Source organism: Eumetopias jubatus, unplaced genomic scaffold, assembly GCF_037043125.1.
Source record: "Eumetopias jubatus isolate StellerSeaLion01/CBP00866 unplaced genomic scaffold, mEumJub1_p1.0 scaffold_8, whole genome shotgun sequence".
NCBI classification, from domain to species: domain Eukaryota; kingdom Metazoa; phylum Chordata; class Mammalia; order Carnivora; family Otariidae; genus Eumetopias; species Eumetopias jubatus.
The window spans coordinates 82,185,417-82,203,312 of record NW_028274814.1 but is presented as its reverse complement, the minus strand read 5'-3'; the positions used below and the strand labels follow the sequence as shown (position 1 = coordinate 82,203,312).

Below are 17,896 nucleotides of genomic sequence, written 5' to 3'. Positions count from 1 at the left end.
ATTCCTTGACTGTCTTAGGACTCCGAAGAGAAGGCTTAGTGTCAGGGCGCTTGAGTCACAATCATCGTTGGCCCGTATCTTCTGTTTTCCTCATTCCTGGCTGATAACTAGAATAAGAAAGAGGGAGAGGGAAATAAAGGCGAGGCCACCACAGGCAGCTGGGGCATTTTGCTCACTATCGCCCATTGAACGGGTTTCCCATCCATAAAGTCAGGGTCCCTGGGCGACAGAAGGCAGGAGACCCAGGACTTCATTTTCCTTCTGCTATATTTTGGGCACTGAACCCCCATCTCGATGTATGTTATTTAACACTGAATTTCTGGTGTGTGGGGGGGATTGGCAATGTGACTGCACATGCTGGGAAAGGGTACATGAGTCCAAGATCCCAAACGGTGAGCCGACCAAACCGCAGGCCACGTTACGGATCGGTTTACACTGCAGAGTTGTCCTCATTTCTGCAGAGGCTCGGCTCGGCCTGCAGTTTCTCCTCTCAAACACCAGGTGGAGCGACTGGCCGAATGCCGCCACAAAGCTGGCAGGCGGCGCTGTGACGCCTGGGCCGACCCTCAATATTGCAATCACTCTATCTTTAGAAGGCGACTCGTTGGTCCAGGCCGCGCATGCGCTGAGTCTTCCTGTCGCTCTTCCCGCCTCCCCCTGCCCCTCTGTGTCTTCTCTGCACTGGGAGCAGGTAAGGCCTTGGACCCTCGCGCCCGCGATGCGCCGCGCAGGCGCGCGCAACACCCCCAACGCGCACGAGTCCTTTGAGGCCCTTACCTTGCATGCTCCCACCCTGAGCCTCACGCCCTCCCTTGTCCCCGGTATTCCCGCGCCTTAGGGCTGCCCCTTCCGCGTGCCAGTGACCTCCAACCGCGCGGGCCTGCCGCCATCTTGGATGTCTCGTGGGAGGGGGGAGGGAAGAGCGCCTTGCAGCTGGCGAAAGTCAAATACCAGAACGCTCATTTTCACCTGTTCCACCCTCCTGTGTATTCAGAGTTGTTACAAACCCCGGACTCTCCCTACCTGCTTTCCCTTCTCATCCTGACTCGTTCTCTCTTTATCCTGCAACCTCCAGACTTGGCCCCAGGATCTCAGCTGCCCCAAGCAATGGAGATAGCCGATAGTCTTTTAAAAGTAAACGTGAACATGGTAGGACAAAGCAGCCAGAACACCCTCTCCATTCGGGCCGTGGCCTGGGAGAGCTACAGCAGAAAACAGACCAGTTTCTTTGGAACCATTGGTTGTCCTGCAGTGCTGTTCTCTTCCTCCACTCAAGTGAAGTTGGAAAAAACAGAAGTGGTGGGCTAATAGCGAGGTTTTCTATTAGAGGCAGCAGACCCAAAAGAGTCGTGTGGGGCAGCATGGGGTGGTCTTCACCTGCCAGCTTTCTTGTCAAGGGTATACTAAGAGTCCCCAGACTCTGCTCTCGAGAGGAAAAGGAGGTTTAAGGAAAGGAATGGTTAAGTCAGTAACTCTCTAACTCCGTGACTGATCACGGAGGAATAAACCCATGATTTAGGCCCACTGATTCTGGATGCTACTGTTACCTGGGGTGTTGTAGGCTAACAACTGCAGACTTGCCATGGTTAGGTGACCAGTGGAGGCATCTGCACTTCATGCAGGCACCCTTAATTGCCAGCCTTTGTTGTGGGCTTGTTAGATGTCAGCACCACATTAAACTCTTTACATGTTACTTAATTTACCCCTCCTAACTATGTGTTGTATGGTGATATTGAGGTTTAATTGCCTTGGGGGGAAACAAACAGTATTTATTTACTTACTTATTTATTAAGTTTTAAGTAAGCTCTACACCCAAGATGGGGGTTGAACTCACAACCTGGGAGTCGCATGCCCTATTGACAGCCAGCAAGGTGCCTAGTTCTCCTCTTTTTTTATTTTTTTAAGATTTTATTTATTCATTTGAGAGAGCGAGCCAGAGAGCATGGGGTGGGGAAGGAGAGGAAGAGGAAGAGAATCTCAAGCAGACTCCGCCCTGAGCTTGGAGCCCCTCTTGGGGCTCAGTCCCACAACCCTGAGATAGTGACCTGAACCCAAACCAAGAGTGGAGCACTCAGCTGACTGAGCCACCCAGGCAAACCCCCCCGGCTCCAGTCCTCCTTTTTTTTAAGCTTTAGGGAAATTTTGGATTTTGACCAAAGAAAACCTTTACAATCTGCAGCAAAATTGGGTTAGAGGTATATATGGGCAGTTGTGGAGACAGGATAAGAGTTGAAGGCGTTGATTAATCTCAAAGTGACTGATTCTGTATTCAGAAGGGTAACCTGGGAAAATCTTGAGTACAACTCATTTAAGGGAGTGTTATTTAACAGGTTTAAGTAACCCCTGAATATTTCAACCTGTAGCATATTAAGAAGCATTAACTTAAGTGTGAGAAGATTTGAAGTCCTGACTCTACCACTACCATCATTACAAGACTAGTTTTAAGACCACACTCTCAGTGTACCTAAGGATCACTTGAGAAGCTTGTTTGAAATATAGGATACATGGGCCTTATACCCAGAGATCTTGATCAGGAAGGTCTAAAGTGGGATCCGAATATGCAAAATTTTTTGAATATGCATTTTTAATACACAGACCATCCCGACCCTCAAGTAACTAGTTCAGGTGGGCCTCTCAGAAATCCTTTTTGTAGATCTTTAACTCAACCACTCTTCTCTTAAATAACTTCAGTTCTACAAACATAGTGCACCTACAGGATGTCAGCATTGTTTTAGATCTTGGGCATACAAAATTGAATGCCTCTTAGTGTGATGGTGAAAATGAATATTTTAACAGTCATGGCTAAGTAGAGTAATGGGAGGATTCCTCACTGATCTGCCTCACTATGTTAATGTAGGAAATTGAAGTGTTTTGAGGAACCCAAAAACTTCCAGGTAATTCAGTAAAAAGATGGTTGGAGATCCTTCCAGGGTCTTGGCCTTCAACAAACAACTCCCAAGAGTCTTTAAAGGGCAGCTGTTTCGATCCCGGACAATGATATCTTGAGAACAGTTCCTTTTGAATAAATACTGAGGAAAGCTTAGGCAGAAGACACAGGAACTTCCTCTGAAGACATCAACTCATGAGGCTATGGAAATGAATAACAGGTCTTAAAATTGAGACCAGGTGGCTACTTGTTTAGACCAGGGGGAGTCACTTGATTATAAGGAAATCTTAGAAGCTGTGTGGGGGAAATCTTGACTTCAGGTTTTAATTCCATCTCTGATGATGACTTGAGGTCATTCAGTCAGCTCTCTGGGCCATTTAAATTTTCCAGAGCACCTTTTCTGCTAATAAGGATGTCCTTTGATAAACAAGGACAATGTTTACAATGCTACTTCTGTAATTTCAGCTCTCCAGCCACAGCCCCTCATCCCCTGAAAATGTACGCCTGTGCAAAGTTCGTCTCCACCCCCTTCTTGGTGAGTGCCTGCCTTTTCTGGGAGAGTTTTTAAAGTGGAGCATCTTGTCTCTTCCTTGCCACACCTTGGTCTGGGGGAAGGTCCTTAGCTGCGTTAGCCTGACAGCAGAGAGTGAACACTTAACGGACACCCCTTGTCTCAGATCCCTTGGAAGCCGGTTAAATCTTTTCATCCAACCATATTAGAAGAAGAGTGAAAATGAGAATCTAGACTAAGATCGGGTTATTTCTATCCTAACACTCTGTGTTCCTGTAAATTGGAACCCAGCTGGAAATAGCCTAACTTGGACTGAGTGTGCACTGTGTATAGGATCTTGCCCTGAGTGTTAGAGAACCATAGCCCAGAGTTCCCCTCTGGGAGCTTAAATTTGCGTAGCAAGTTAAAACACATGTAAATACACATTGGAAAAATATTTGATTCAGAAGCAACAGCATGGAAGAAATTACAGATTTTTTTTTTTTAAGATTTAGGGGAAGAGCGAAAACAAGTGGGAGGGACAGAGGAAGAGGGAGAGAGAATCTCCATTCTGCGCCGAGTGCGGAGCCTGATGCAGGGCTCAGTCTCACAACCCTGAGATCATGACCTGAGCTGAAACCAAAAGTTGGACGCTTAACTGACTGTGCCACCTAGGCGCTCCAGAAATTATGGGTTATTAGATGGTGGAGGCAACTGGTTCATACATCTGTAAGTGAAAAGGGGTGATGCTATTCATGGGTACCATTGATTGAACACTGGGTGTACCGATTTGTGTACATAATCTCATTTACTTCTCACATCAACCCTGAGGTACCACATTCCAGTTTAATAGATGAGAAAGCAAGTTTAGAAAGATTTAAGTGACTTGTCCTAAGATCACATGGCTGAAATAGAGATAAGATTAGAATCTAGATCTATCTGACTAAACCCTGGCTGGTAACCACCATGTTGTCTGCTTCTGCTTGGGGTTAGTCAGAAATGGCTACAAGAGGGGGTAAATTTTGAGCACAAGGGTAATACCTTGTAGCCTGAGAGGAAGTAGGTTTCTTCCCATAAGACAGAGGAGAAGCCTGAGAAGCAAGAGAACTGGTGTGGTTCTTGAATCTAAAATTTGCTGAAAGTAAGAGAGTGATCCAAGATTCTGATTTAAGCTCAAGAGAATGAATGGGGCATCCTCGTGACAACTTGGGATGGTTCTGAAACTCCTCCACAACCTTCCTTGACCCTCTCGCCTTTGTGTCATTCCCCCTAGGTCAGGAGCACCTCTCAGCTGTTGAGCCGATCACTGTCTGCAGTGGTGCTAAAACCACCAGAGACACTGACAGATGAGGTACCTTATAAGGTGGGATTGGGCCTGTGGTTTTTGGGGGTGAAGGGTGAAGAGGGCTACGTGGCAGCGCCAGTAGGGGGAGTGCTGAGGACAATCATCACAGACTAAAGTTAGTGAAGGATCAAGGCTATTGGCTTTAGGTGAAGGTGGAGGACAGTTGATACCACATAGGATTAGTGTTCCAACTTTTGCCACTGGTGGCACATGCCCATGTGTGCTGCTGATAACTACCATTACTTGACCTAGTTTACTGATGTCAGCTGGTTGCATTTGGTCCCAGGCAGATGATGATTTCAGGGCACCAAGAACAGGCTAGGGCTTCAGTCTTACACTTCTAGACCATACCTGAATCTTGAAGGTATTTGATGTTCACCTCTTGCATCAAAAAGTTCTGCTTGGCAGCGTTTTAGGAGATTTTCCAGGGAGTAAAAAGTTTTTGTTTGGAGGAGAAGCCATGGAATATGATAGCATAAATGGTTTAAATGGTACAAAAGCTGCTGAAGCAAAAAAAGGGGATTTCTTAAAATCTTTACCTTCTACCTGCATCTTCTTCACAGAGCCTCAGCAGCTTGGCAGCCCCACGTCCCCTAACCTCACGTATTCCTAACCGCAGCTTCCAAACCAGCGCCATTTCAAGGGACATCGACACAGCAGCCAAGTTCATTGGGGCTGGGGCTGCCACGGTAGGGGTGGCTGGCTCTGGGGCTGGAATTGGGACTGTGTTTGGGAGCCTCATCATTGGTTATGCCAGGTAAGATGGGCCCTCCATTGGCTCTCACATATGTTTCCAAAGGTCTGGGCAGAAATACCTGGGGATCTTGAGCTATACTATCCTATACAGTAGCCACATGTGGTTATTTGAATTTGAATTTTTATTAACTAGAGGCTCCTGGTTGGCTCAGTCAGTAGGGCTTGGTACTCTTATCTCAGGGTCATGAGTTTGAGCCCCATGTTGGGCGTAGAGATTACTTTTAAATAAATAAATATTTAAGTAACAGTACATAAAGTTTAAATTTTATGTATTTATAATGTGGCTAGGTAGCCGCATGTGACTGGTGGCTACCATATTGGAAAATTCCATTGAAAAGCTTTGGTTTAGAGCAGGAGTCAGCAAACCAAGGTGGGCAGGCTATATCTGGGCCACCGCCTGGTCTTTCTATAGCTGAGCTAAGAATGGGTCTTACATCTTTAAAGTGTCATGAAAAGGGGGCAACAGAGACCGTATGTGACCCACAACATCTACAGTATTTACTGTCTGGCCCTTTACAGAGAAAGTTTGCCACCACTGGTCTAGTGCCTCAGGTTAGCATTGTGACTTTATTGCTGCATTTCCCCCTCCCTGGGAATTCCCCCCATCGCTCCTGGGAGAACTGCCTTTGCAGCCAGCCCCACAGCTTCCTGACACTTGGGACTATTTGGTCTCTACCAACTCTGGGCAACTCACTGTTAGAACTAAATTAATTCTCTAGAGACCTGCAAGTTCTCTTAATGCCTTTGAGGAAATAGGTTTATTTTTTAGAATTTATATGAAATAAGCCTTACTGCTTCTGTGTCCACAATTCTGTTAGAAGCTGGTGGTACTTTACCTTATCCTTCAGGTCTTCCGAAGGGACAGAGTAAGGGAAATAGAAATTATTGGGAGTCTTTTATTCCATTTTGTTTATAAACCCCACAAACCATTTGTAGCTGCTTAAAGCTCCAAATCTTTGACTACTTTGAAATGAAAGAAGGTAGTCTGTTCCTCTGGCTCCCTTGTCCTCTAGAATGGGGTTTTTCTTTGTTTTTGTTTTTGTTTTTAGAATGGGGTTTTTCTAGTTGTGTTCCATAAAGCCCTAGGGTTTTGAAGTATGCCCAGAAACCATCTTAAAAAATGAAAGGGAGACCAGTCAAGCCTTTAAAATCCTCCACTTTTTTACCATTGTAGTTTGGTTTTTATACATTTTGTATTTTGGGGTTCTGCTACTTAAAAACACTGCTCTGATAGACTCTTCCACTCTGGATACCTCTTCCATTCTGATGGGCCCTGGATAGTTAAATGTCCAGGCCCAGAGGTCTTAGTTATGATATGGGTGATCCACTGGAGGAGGTAATGTTTGTACCTGGGCCATGTTACAGAATTTTGGATTGTCCACTCCCATCATTCAGTCTCTGTAGAGCCCTTGTTGTATCAGGCAAGAATTGGGGCATGATGGTGTCACCCTGAGAGACGCATTGCATAAGATGAGCTTTAGGAGATGAGTTTTCCCTGAGCCCATCTTTGATGTTTGTCTTTTTCTTTGTGTGGACTAGAAATTCAGTCTTTTCTCCTCCCCTTCTCCCAGGAATCCCTCTCTGAAGCAGCAGCTCTTCTCCTACGCCATTTTGGGCTTTGCCCTCTCGGAGGCCATGGGGCTCTTTTGCCTGATGGTGGCCTTTCTCATCCTCTTCGCCATGTGAAGGAGTCGTCTCCACCTCCCATAGGTCTTTCTCCCGTGTCTTGTCTGCCCTGTATGTTCCTTTTCCTATACCTCCCCAGGCAGCCTGGGGAAAGTGGTTGGCTCAGGGTTTGACAGAGGGAAGACAAATAAATACTGTATTATTAAGATCTTTTTTGTGTCTCCTGTGTATATTTGTTCTCCACGGTTGGCTGAGTCCCTTGGTGAGAGTATAAGGCCTGGTGGGTGGTGACAGTTCTAGATTCAGCATGAATCTGGGCTCACTTGTTCTTCATTCTCTGTGTCAGGAAAGCTTGATTCAAATTAGCGGTGCTTTTTATTAATTTTCACCTGGGCTAGCCTGTTATCTTGGAGGATTGGGTCAGTAGAAACGAACAGGGCTGGCTTAAAATTTTGACGAATGGCTATTTCCACTGCTGCTATCCTAGCTCAGGCCCTCATTGCCACCCACTTGGTCTATTGCAATAACCTTTTAACTGGCCTTCTGCCTCCAGTCTCTTCCCTCTAGCATTTACTTCTATCCACCACCACTAGATTAATCCTTAAGTGTAAGACTAGTTTGTCATTTACCAATTCAAACACGGTCTGACCTCAGCCTTCTCAGATTTTATCTTTTATTGTTCCCATACACTCTACCCAAAGTGGTATTGTCATTTTTCAAATACTTTCCCTCTTTCCTGTCCTTATCTTCAGACCTTGCCCTTTGGCTATCTTTGCTTTCTTTTCCTGGATCTTTGCTCCCTTTCCTCTTTTTCAAACTCCCTGTTATCTTTAAAGACTGAGTTTAAATGCTACCTCTTCATTAAGAAGCTTTCATCTGGTTTCCATCTACCATCAGTCAAATGTGCATTAACCAAAATAAAGGAGCATGTTGTATCCTTTATAATGGTTATGGTCTATGATAAATTGTGGATTTGTATGCATGTGTGTGTCTTTTATCTTCCAAGTTAGACTCAGTTTCTTGAAGGGACTATGTCATGTTCATTTTTGTGTCCCTAGAAGTATCTAGATGGTGCATCTCAGCAATATCTTTGTCAGATTTTTTATTTAATCATCTAAACCACCCACCTTACTTCACAAATGAGGAAACCAAGAGGATGAAAAGTCAAAGGATGGTTTAAAAAGGCAACGGATTCCCTCAGGAACATTCACTAGCAGACCTGGAGCTAGAACAAGGATCATGTCTTGTAGCCAGGGTGTAAGAATACCATACTGTTGGTCTTGTGGGACTCTCCCCAAGCCCAGTATTGCCGGTGACTTATCCCAAGCAAGAGGAAAGGGTAGAATAAGCAAACCAACCTTTTCCCTTAAAAAAATTCTTGAAGAGGGGCGCCTGGGTGGCTCAGTCGTTAAGTATCTGCCTTCAGGTCAGGTCATGATCCCGGGGTCCTGGGATCGAGCTCTGCATTGGGCTCCCCGCTCAGCGGGAAGCCTGCTTCTCCCTCTCCCACTCCCCCTGCTTGTGTTCCCTCTCTTGCTGTCTCTCTCTGTCAAATAAATAAAATCTTTGAAAAAAAATTCTTGAAGGACTTTGGACAGTGGAGTTAATAGAAAAGTGAAGAATTATATTTTCTGAAGGCTAGCTAGACCTTATCCTACGCATGCTTGAAGTAACTGGGTTAAAGTCCTCACCTGATAATGTGAATGACCACAACAGTTTTTCTTTTGATTTAATTGACTATAAAATTAAAGCCCAGTGCAGAGACTTAACCCCAGAGTAAACTGATTCTCAGGAAGCAAGTTACCCAAAATCATTTGCCCTTGTCATTTTGCTCTTGTGATCAGGGGTTGAGAGGGACCCTATCCACAGCTTGCTTCCAGATTGCTATACTACCCCCAACTAAGTGTATTCTGGGCCGTGGGGCTTTCGCAAGAACAGCTCCTCCAGCCCAGAGTGGGTGGAAGGTATCTGCATATTTTGAGATAAGGAATAGACTCTGTTCCTCTATTATGGTCTCTTAAATTTGTATCTCTGGTAGGGCCTCTGCTGCCCATCCCCTTTCTAAGTCATCAGGTGTTTGTTTTGTTTCTCTCCTAGGCCCTTTCTTTGGGATTGATCCTAGCTAACCCCTTATCAACTTCCGTGCTTGGGGAGAGCACAGCTTAGAGGCCCACGTGTTTTTGTTCTCTCTGAGGTGAATGATGAGATGGTGCTGCAAGGAGTTTGGAAGCAAATTTCTTCGGGAGGAATTAAGGCAACCTCTTTGTTTCAAGTCCCAAGAGATAATTATTGGCAACCCAAGTTGCTAACAACTTGGGGAAGAGAAGTGCTGTGTTTTTGTAGGGGGTCCAAAAGCAAATTTTCTGAAGATCTTTCCAACTTTGATAACGTAATAAAAGCTTTCTACTTATCCTTGTAGTTTTAGAAAGAGCCCATGTTTGAAATCAGATTTTTTTTTCATGTTACTTATTTTTTTAGTATAGTTGACCACAATGTTACATTAGTTTCAGGTGTATCAGGAGATGTTCTAATCTCTCTTCTATCACTGGCCACTATAATGTTGGGCAGATCACAAACCAGTAATTTTCTAGGACCTCAATTTGTCCCCATCTATTAAATAGGGATAATAATGTTCATCCCAGGAATTATGTGCATACACAGAGAGGCACCTTGAGTATTTGGAAAGGATGGTGCCATCAAGGTTCAATATATATTGATTATAATTTGCTTTCTCATTCTCCATGGAGCTCAGAGCATATTATAGGCATTTTGTAGATAGCTTTTCCCTTTTTTATGGCCATCCAAAATTGATAAATTCTAGCCATAAAACATCTGAGAGAGAACCCAGGGATGCCGAAGGCAGCAAGGCTTGCTTCCCTCTTACTCCTGTTTTTTCAAAAGTCAGTTGTGTTTCTTCAGAACCAGGGGAGGAGTGCCATTCTAATTAGAGGAAAGCGATGTCCTTTGGAAATAATCTAAATGCTAAACAGCAGTAATGAGTAACCCTGTTCCAGCCTCCCTTTCAGAATGGATCTGTTAGTTTTGAGGCTTTCTCAGGTCATCCAGATGAGAAATATGTTCAGGAACAACACTGGTGGTTTAGCTCAAGTTGGTGTCTGGGCACTTAGCTGCCGCTCTGTGTCTAACATCCTTTCAAGAGAAATGAGATGAAGCAGTGTTCAAGTTGAATTCTGAACTGGAAAAAGGAAGAGGATAGCATCACTCTGGTGAGTGGAGAGTACTGTCCTCACCCTCTGAGTTGTGAGCAGTGAAATTTTGTCTTCATATTGAGTTGTATCTAAAATTATCATGCATTCCAAAATGTATTCTTAGGACACACTTTTGGGCAGCTTGGTGTTCTCACTGTTTGATGAGGACAATTAAAATACAAGGTTTTTTAGTCCCCAGGCATTCCTTAAAATGTTTTTATTTTTGAAGCATTTATCTCAAGGCACTATGAGTATTAGTAAGTACATTGTGATCAAACTAGCAACCGAAGAAATAGCAGAAGACATGATGGATAGAATACCAGGATGAGGTCAGGCCTCTCTCATCTCAGATGCTTGGCTTCTCTTATTAGTGTAAATGGTTAGTTAGAGATCATTTATTCCCACTGCCTCCCCTCACCCCATAAGAGATCCTTTCCTTTCATCTTTTTAAATAAGTGTGGTGGTAGACAGAATTTTTTAAATGACTCCCCTAAATATGTCCTACTCTAATCCCCAGAAACTGTGGATTTGATGGGATATGATGGGTGTGGTTTTGTTATATTACATGGCATAGTTGACCAAGATAGGGAGATTATATGTGTGGGCCTGATCTAATCACATGAACCCTTAAAAGGAAAGAGCTTTCTCAGGCTGGTGACAGAAAGAGAAATGAGAGATTTGAAAGAAGGATCAGTGTGCCATTGCTGGCTTTGAAGATGTAGGGGACCATATGCAAGGACAGAAAGTGGCCCCTGAAAACCAAAATTGACCCCCTAACCAGCAACCAGCAAGGAAATGGGGATATCAGTCCTACAACTGCAAGGAACTGAATTCTGCCAGTGGCTTGAATGAGCTTGGAAGTGGATTCTTCCTCAGAACCTCTAGATAAGATTCCAGCCCACGGTTCAGTTGGTTAAGCAACCGACTCTTGATCTCAGCTCGGGTCACAATCTCAGGGTCATGAGTTCAAGCCCCACGTTGGGCTCCATGCTGAACATGGAGCCTGCATATGAAAAAAAAAAAAAGATTCCAGCCCAGTCAACACCTTCCTTGACTTTGGCTTTGTGAGACCCTAAGCAGAGAATACAATCAAGCCTTCCTGGATTTATGATCTACAGAACAGTAAGGTGATAAATGGATGTTGTTTTAAATCACTAAGTTTGTAATAATTTATTATGTAGTGATAGAAAGCTTATACAAGTACAACTTTTCAATCTGCAAAAGGAGTAACATTTCATCTGAATCTTACGCTGAAAGGAAACTCCAAAAGTTGACTTATCTGGCCCTCTGCCTCTTAACTTCATTGAATGTAATGTAGCTCAGAAAGGCTAAAGAAGGAAAGACCTTTAAATGGAAATTTTATGGCATAATCTTTTACTATAGCCATTTAATTTGTATGAAGTAGATATCTTTTCTTGTTTTAACAAATGAGAAAAACTAAGGCTCAGATTCCAAAGTGATGCTTTAGTCCTTGAGGTTATCTAGGTAGGAAGTGATAAAACCAAATAGAAGGGGTGCCTGGGTGGCTCAGTCGTTAAGCATCTGCCTTTGGCTCAGGTCATGATCCCAGCGTCCTGGGATCGAGCCTCGCATCAGGCTCCCTGCTCGGCGGGAAGCCTGCTTCGTCTCCCACTCCCCCTGCTTGTGTTCCCTCTCTCGCTGTCAAATAAATAAATAAAATCTTAAAAAAAAGGTAGAAACCCATGACCAAAGCTGCTTGCATTCTATCAGATCACAAGGTATAGGGGCCACAGTATCATTGGTGGAGAGGGAAAGACAAATCTAGACAGTTTTTTAGATTTCTCAGTGAAGGTGATTGATCTGTTTTTCTTAAAATTACCATCCCTGTTGTTAACTTGCAGATAGGTAACATTTTGCCTCCCCCTGGGTTCATTTTACCCCACTGCCTATTTCCTGGGTTTGTGGGCAGGCTCGGTTTAGTTGGCTCAGCTCTGCCCTCAAGATGGATATTTTTAACCACTGTGGATTAGAGCCTTCCAGGAATTATGTAGCTGCCTTTACAGAAACCAAGTCTGCAGATCTTGTGGGGCAGGGAAGGTTATGTATGTGTAGCAGTGGACTCTAAGACCAGACACACTTACATCCCCTTTGTACTCCTAAGGCCTTTCCATTCACATCTCCCAGCAGTTGGAGTGGGGACTTTAAGTAAGTTTCCAAAACATAACTGCAAAGGGTAACAAACAGCTAGCCTATAACTCCCTTAGCAACAGGAGAATAGTCAGTGGGGATTTAGCTCAGGAAAATTTGTGCAGTGCAAAAGACCCATAAAATTTTCAGAAAGCAGCTTGGCCCTGTAGAGTTGACCAGATTGAAAGTCCCAGAATCCTGGGTTCAAGTCACTTTTGGTAAACTCTTCTTACGCTTCAAGTTCCTTCTCTTGTGTGAAATGAGCACATTTCCTTGAGATGTGCTTCCTGGAGATGTCATAGAAATAAGTGGAATTAGATTTTAAAACTTCTTTTTGGAACACCAGATCTTGTAAATTGTCTCTCTCTCTGCTCTTTCTTGGTTACTAATTTACCAGGAGTAATTTAACACTAAGATTCTCTGCCAGTACTAAAATTAGACTCCAGCACGCTGGGGCTTTCTTTCTTCCCCTTGCTTTGTTTTAGGGCTTGAGGGAAACATGTACCGCTAGAATTAGTAAACTAAAGAAAAACTTTACCCATTAGAAACACTATTTTCATCCTGCCCACCTTATCATCCTTTTAAAGAAGGAACCCAAATCCGCCCTGGATTTTGGTTATTTGATTCAGTTGTACAGATGGATTTGGGAAAGCCTAGGAATCCCTTGGGAATAAAGAGGAAGGAATAAACAGAATTGGAATGGAGACAAGCTAGTCTCCTCATCTCTCTAGCCAGCCTCTCTTTCCCAGCAAGATAGGCTTTCTGCCATTAAAATTTTGAGGTTCTCTGCCACATCACAAAAGGGCCTAGAGTTACTGCTAAGTGTGCTGACATCCTTTCTGAGGGCGGGAGGTTCAGGTATTGGGCACTTTTCCTGACCAGGGATCTGGGGAAAAGAAACAGGCAAGGAGGGAGTCAATCTTTTCCAGCTGCAACCTAGAGAGAGAAAAGGAACAAATTCTTCACCAGGGAAGGTTGTGTAAACAGTGCCTTTGGCTGGAGCCATAGAGTTGGGGAAGCAAAGAAAGGGATCTTTGTTCTCCCCTACCCCAGCCAGAGCACAATCGTAGAGCTGGGATTGTTTGCTTTGGCAAAGGACTCCCTGCTTGAAAGGACTAGGCGTTCCAGAGACTGATGAGGCCTCCGTTGGGTTTCCCTTATGGAGCTGAGGAGAAGACAATCAGCAGCCTAAATTTTTTACCTAAGGAAGTGAGCTGGGAAACTGCAGGCCTAAGGTATCTGGCCCATTCTTCTCTAGCGTTGTTCACCTCTTTCCCTTTCCAACTTGACCCCACCACAGGATGTTAGTTAGCTTCGATCTTCCTGCCTTTGAACATGCTTGTGGTTCTTGTACTAGTGTTCTATCCCAATAGACAGCAAGACAATCCCAGGACTTCTTTCTAAAGAACCCAACAGGAAAAAGGGATTCCGAGATCATCTTATCCTGTTACTTTTTGGTTATATTGCACATGACCCTGATGTTGTAGGCAATCTTTCCAAAAATCTCCAGAAATGTCCCATTTTCTTTGGGTAGCATCATGTCTCACAAATATAAAATAATATTTATGTATTGCCTGCTTATGCCAGGTGTTTTACAAATGCCATTTAATTTAATTCTTTGACCACCCTATTAGGTAGACACACTTATCCCCATTTTACAGATGAGGAGACTAGGGATTAGCAAAATAGAATAATTTGTCTATGGTCTGTTGGTTTGCTAGGGCTACCAGAATGAAGTACCACAAACTGAGTGGCTTAACAGAAATTTATTATCTCACAGTTATCTCCCTTAGTTTCCAGGGGTTTGTTGGTAACTTTGGCATTCCTTGACCAGTAGATCTGTGCCTTCGTGTTCAAATGGCATCATCCTTGTATGCATGTCTGACCAAGTTTTCCCTTTTTCTAAGGATACTAATTGTTGGATTAGGTGCCTGTCCTATTCCAGTATGACCTTATCTTAATTAATTACATCTGCAATATCTCTGTTTCCAAACATGTTCACATCTGAGGTACTGGGGGATTAGGATTTCAACATATGAATTGGAGGTGGTGGGGAGACACAATTCACCTTGTAATAGATGGTAATTTGCTATGTTAAGATTTGAATTTGGGTCAGTCTGACTCCAAAGCCATTTGTGTTCTTCCATTTTTTTTTTTTTTTTTTAATTTATTCATTCAGGAGCACCTGGGTGGCTCAGTCAGTTAAGCATCTGCCTCCGGCTCCAGTTGTGATCTCAGGGTCCTGGGATCGAGGCCTGCATCGGGTTCCCTGCTCAGCAGGGAGTCTGCTTCTCCCTCTCCCTCTACCCCTCCCCCATTCATACTCTCTCTCTCTCTCTCTCAAATAAATAAATAAATAAAATCTTTTTTTTTTAGAGAAGACTTATTCATTCATTTGAGAAAGAACACATGCAAGCGACTCCACGGGGCAGGAGGAGGGGCAGAGGGAGAGAGAATCTCAAGCAGACTCTCTTCTAAGCACGGAGCTGGATGCAGGGCTCAATCCCACAACCCTGAGATCACAACCCAAACGGAAACCAAGAGTCTGACACTCACCTGATTGAACCACCAGGTGCCCTATATGTTCTTCCTACTATATTCTGCTGCCTCCTTTAAATCAGGGAGTTACTCAAAATGTCTCCCATCTTCAAACTCTGCTGCTAGTTATCTTTCTAAAATGTGAATTTGATCAGTCATTCTCCTACTTAAAATCTTTGATTGGCTTCCAGTGTCTAACTACATAAAGTCCAGATACTTTATGGTGGTAAACAGGGTCTTTCTTCCTTGCCTGTCTTTTCAGCCCACTTTCTCATCACTCTCTCCTCCCATCCAATCACCATAAACTCCAGCCATACTGACCTATTTGCAATTTTTAGCAAACACATTATGCTTATACACTCCTTCAGGACTTGCTTTCATCCATCACTTCTCCCAATATATTCCTTTTATAGTTATTCTTATTTCAACTATTCAAACCAAAAGACTCTAGGCTCATCCTGGATTCCTCTACTTTCTTCTCTGTATACCTTCATCTCCACTGGCACCACCTAGCCTAGGCCACCATCATCTCTCACATAGGCTACTGCAATAGCCTCCTAATTGGTCTCTCTGCCTCCATTCTTTTTTTTTCTTTAAGATTTTATTTATTAGAGAGAGAGAGAAAGCAAGCAGCAGAGGGAGAGGGTGAAACAGACTGAGCCGAAGGCAGACGCTTAACCAACTGAGCCGAAGGCAGATGTTTAACCAACTTAAGCCACCCAGGCGCCCCTTTCTGCCTCCGTTCTGACCACTCCATAGTAAAGTGATTACTTAAAGTGATCGTTATTCTAAATAAAATGACCAATGGCTTACCATCGAACTTAGAATCAAATCCAAAGGTCTCACACACCTCTAAGTCTACAAGATCTGGTCCCTACCTACACCTACCTCTCCAACGTCACCTCAGATTACTCCCCCATCTCTCAGTATATTAGCTATCTATAATTGTTTAACAAATTACCCCAGACTTAATGGCTTCAAACAACAAATATTTATTACCTCACAGTTTCTTTGGGTCAGACATTCAGAACTGGCTTAGCTAGTTGATTTTGCCTTAGGACTTCTCATGAGGTTACAGGCAAGATATTGGCCAGGGCAGCAGCCCCAGTTAATTCAAGGATTGGGGCTCCAGGATGAGATTCCAAGATGTGTCATTCACATGTTGACAAGAAGTTTCAGTTCCGTATCGTGGTCCTCTCCATGTGGGTGGTGAGTGTCCTCATAATACCTGGCTTCCCTTGAAGTGAGTGATCCAAGAGAGAACAAGGAGAAAGCTGCAGTGCATTTTATGGCCTATAACTGAGGTTCATCGCAGAATAATTTATATACAGTAAAATTCACCTTTAAAAAAAAAAAGATTTTATTTATTATTTAGAGAGAGTGCCCCTGAGAGCAGGAGGAGGGGCAGAAGGAGAGGAAGAGAGCACACTCTGAGCTGAAGGCGGAGTCGACGTGGGGCTCCATCTCACAACCCTGAGATCATGACCTGAGCTGAAACCAAGAGTCAGGCACTTAACTGAGCCACCCAAGTGCCCCCAAATTCGTCATTTTTAAATGTAAAATGTGTTGAGTTTTGGCAGATGTGTAAAATAATGTTACGATCACAATTGGGATATAAGCCATTTCTGTCACTCCAACAAGTTCTCTTGTGCCTCTTTGTAGTCAATCCCCACCCCAACCATTACCACAGTCCCTAGCAACCACTCATTTGATTCCTGTCTCTATAGTATTGTCTTTTCCGGGGTCCCTGGGTGGCTCAGTTGGTTAAGCATCTGCCTTCTGCTGGGGTCATGATCCCAGAGTCCCAAGATTGAGTCCCACATTGGGCTCCCTGCTCAGCGGGGAGTCTGGTTCTCCCTCTGCCCTTCACCCTGCTTGTGCTCTCTCTCACTTGCTCTCTCTCTCTCAAATTAATAAAATCTTGAAAATAAATAATAAATAAATAAATAAATAAATAAATAAATAAAATATATAGTTTTGTCTTTTCCAAATTGTTATGAAATGATATATAGGGTTTTCTGTCTGGCTTCTTTCACTTCATGTAATGCTTTTGAGATTCTGTGTTGTCACATATATTATTACCTTTTTTTTTTTTAAAGATTCCATTTATTTATTTGACAGACACAACAAGAGAGGGAACACAAGCAGGGGAAGTGGGAGAGGGAGAAGCAGGCTTCCCGTGGAGCAGGGAGCCCGATGTGGGGCTCGATCCCAGGACCCTGGGATCATGACCTGAGCCGAAGGTAGACGCCTAACGACTGAGCCACCCAGGCGCCCCATATTATTTTTTATCATTGATGAGTATTTCATTGTATAGGTGTGCTGTAATTTGTGTATCAGTTTACTGGTTGATAAGACATTTAGGTATTTCCCAGTTTGGAGCTTTTAGAATAAAGCTGCCATAAGCATTCATGTACAGGTCTTTGTGTGGGCATATATCTCTTGGGAAAATACCCAGGAGTGGGATTTCTGGGCTATGTGGTAAATGTATGTGCAACTATATAAGAAACTGCCAAATTGTATACACCTGAAACTAATATAACATTGTATGTCAACTATACTTCAGAAAGAAAGAGAGAAAGAAAGAAAAGAACTGCCAAATTGTTTTCTAAAGTGGATATATCATTTTGCCTTCCCACCAGCAGTATATGAGAGTTCCAGTTGCTCCTCATCCTCCCTAGCATTTTGTATTGTCTATATATATTTTTTTTGTTAAAATATGAAGTGGTTTTTTTTTTAAGATTTTATTTATTTATTTGACAGATAGCACAAGTAGGCAGAGTGGCAGGCAGAGGGAGAAGGAGAAGCAGGCTCTCCGCTGAGCAGGGAGCTGGATGTGGGGCTCGATCCCAGGACCCCAGGATCATGACCTGAGCCAAAGGCAGCCGCTTAACCGA

The 17,896-nt window shown here is 43.6% G+C and overlaps 1 protein-coding gene across 3 annotated transcripts; it reads left to right on the top strand.

The window, feature by feature from the left end:
- Positions 1 to 612: 612 nt before the first annotated feature.
- Positions 613 to 17,250, top strand: ATP5MC2 (ATP synthase membrane subunit c locus 2). Of its 3 annotated transcripts, none has more exons than XM_088026123.1 (5): positions 613 to 691; positions 3,353 to 3,422; positions 4,651 to 4,740; positions 5,286 to 5,479; positions 17,121 to 17,250. In XM_088026123.1, exons 2-5 carry the CDS (start codon positions 3,384 to 3,386, stop codon positions 17,233 to 17,235), a joined length of 438 nt encoding a protein of 145 aa, XP_087882249.1. In that variant the 5' UTR covers positions 613 to 691; positions 3,353 to 3,383; the 3' UTR covers positions 17,236 to 17,250. The 3 variants fall into 3 exon arrangements, with proteins under 3 accessions (XP_087882249.1, XP_027981485.1, XP_027981484.1); XM_028125684.1 differs by lacking the exon at positions 17,121 to 17,250 and adding an exon at positions 7,050 to 7,317 and having other exon boundaries at positions 4,651 to 4,728; XM_028125683.1 differs by lacking the exon at positions 17,121 to 17,250 and adding an exon at positions 7,050 to 7,317.
- The last annotated feature ends 646 nt before the right edge of the window (positions 17,251 to 17,896 follow it).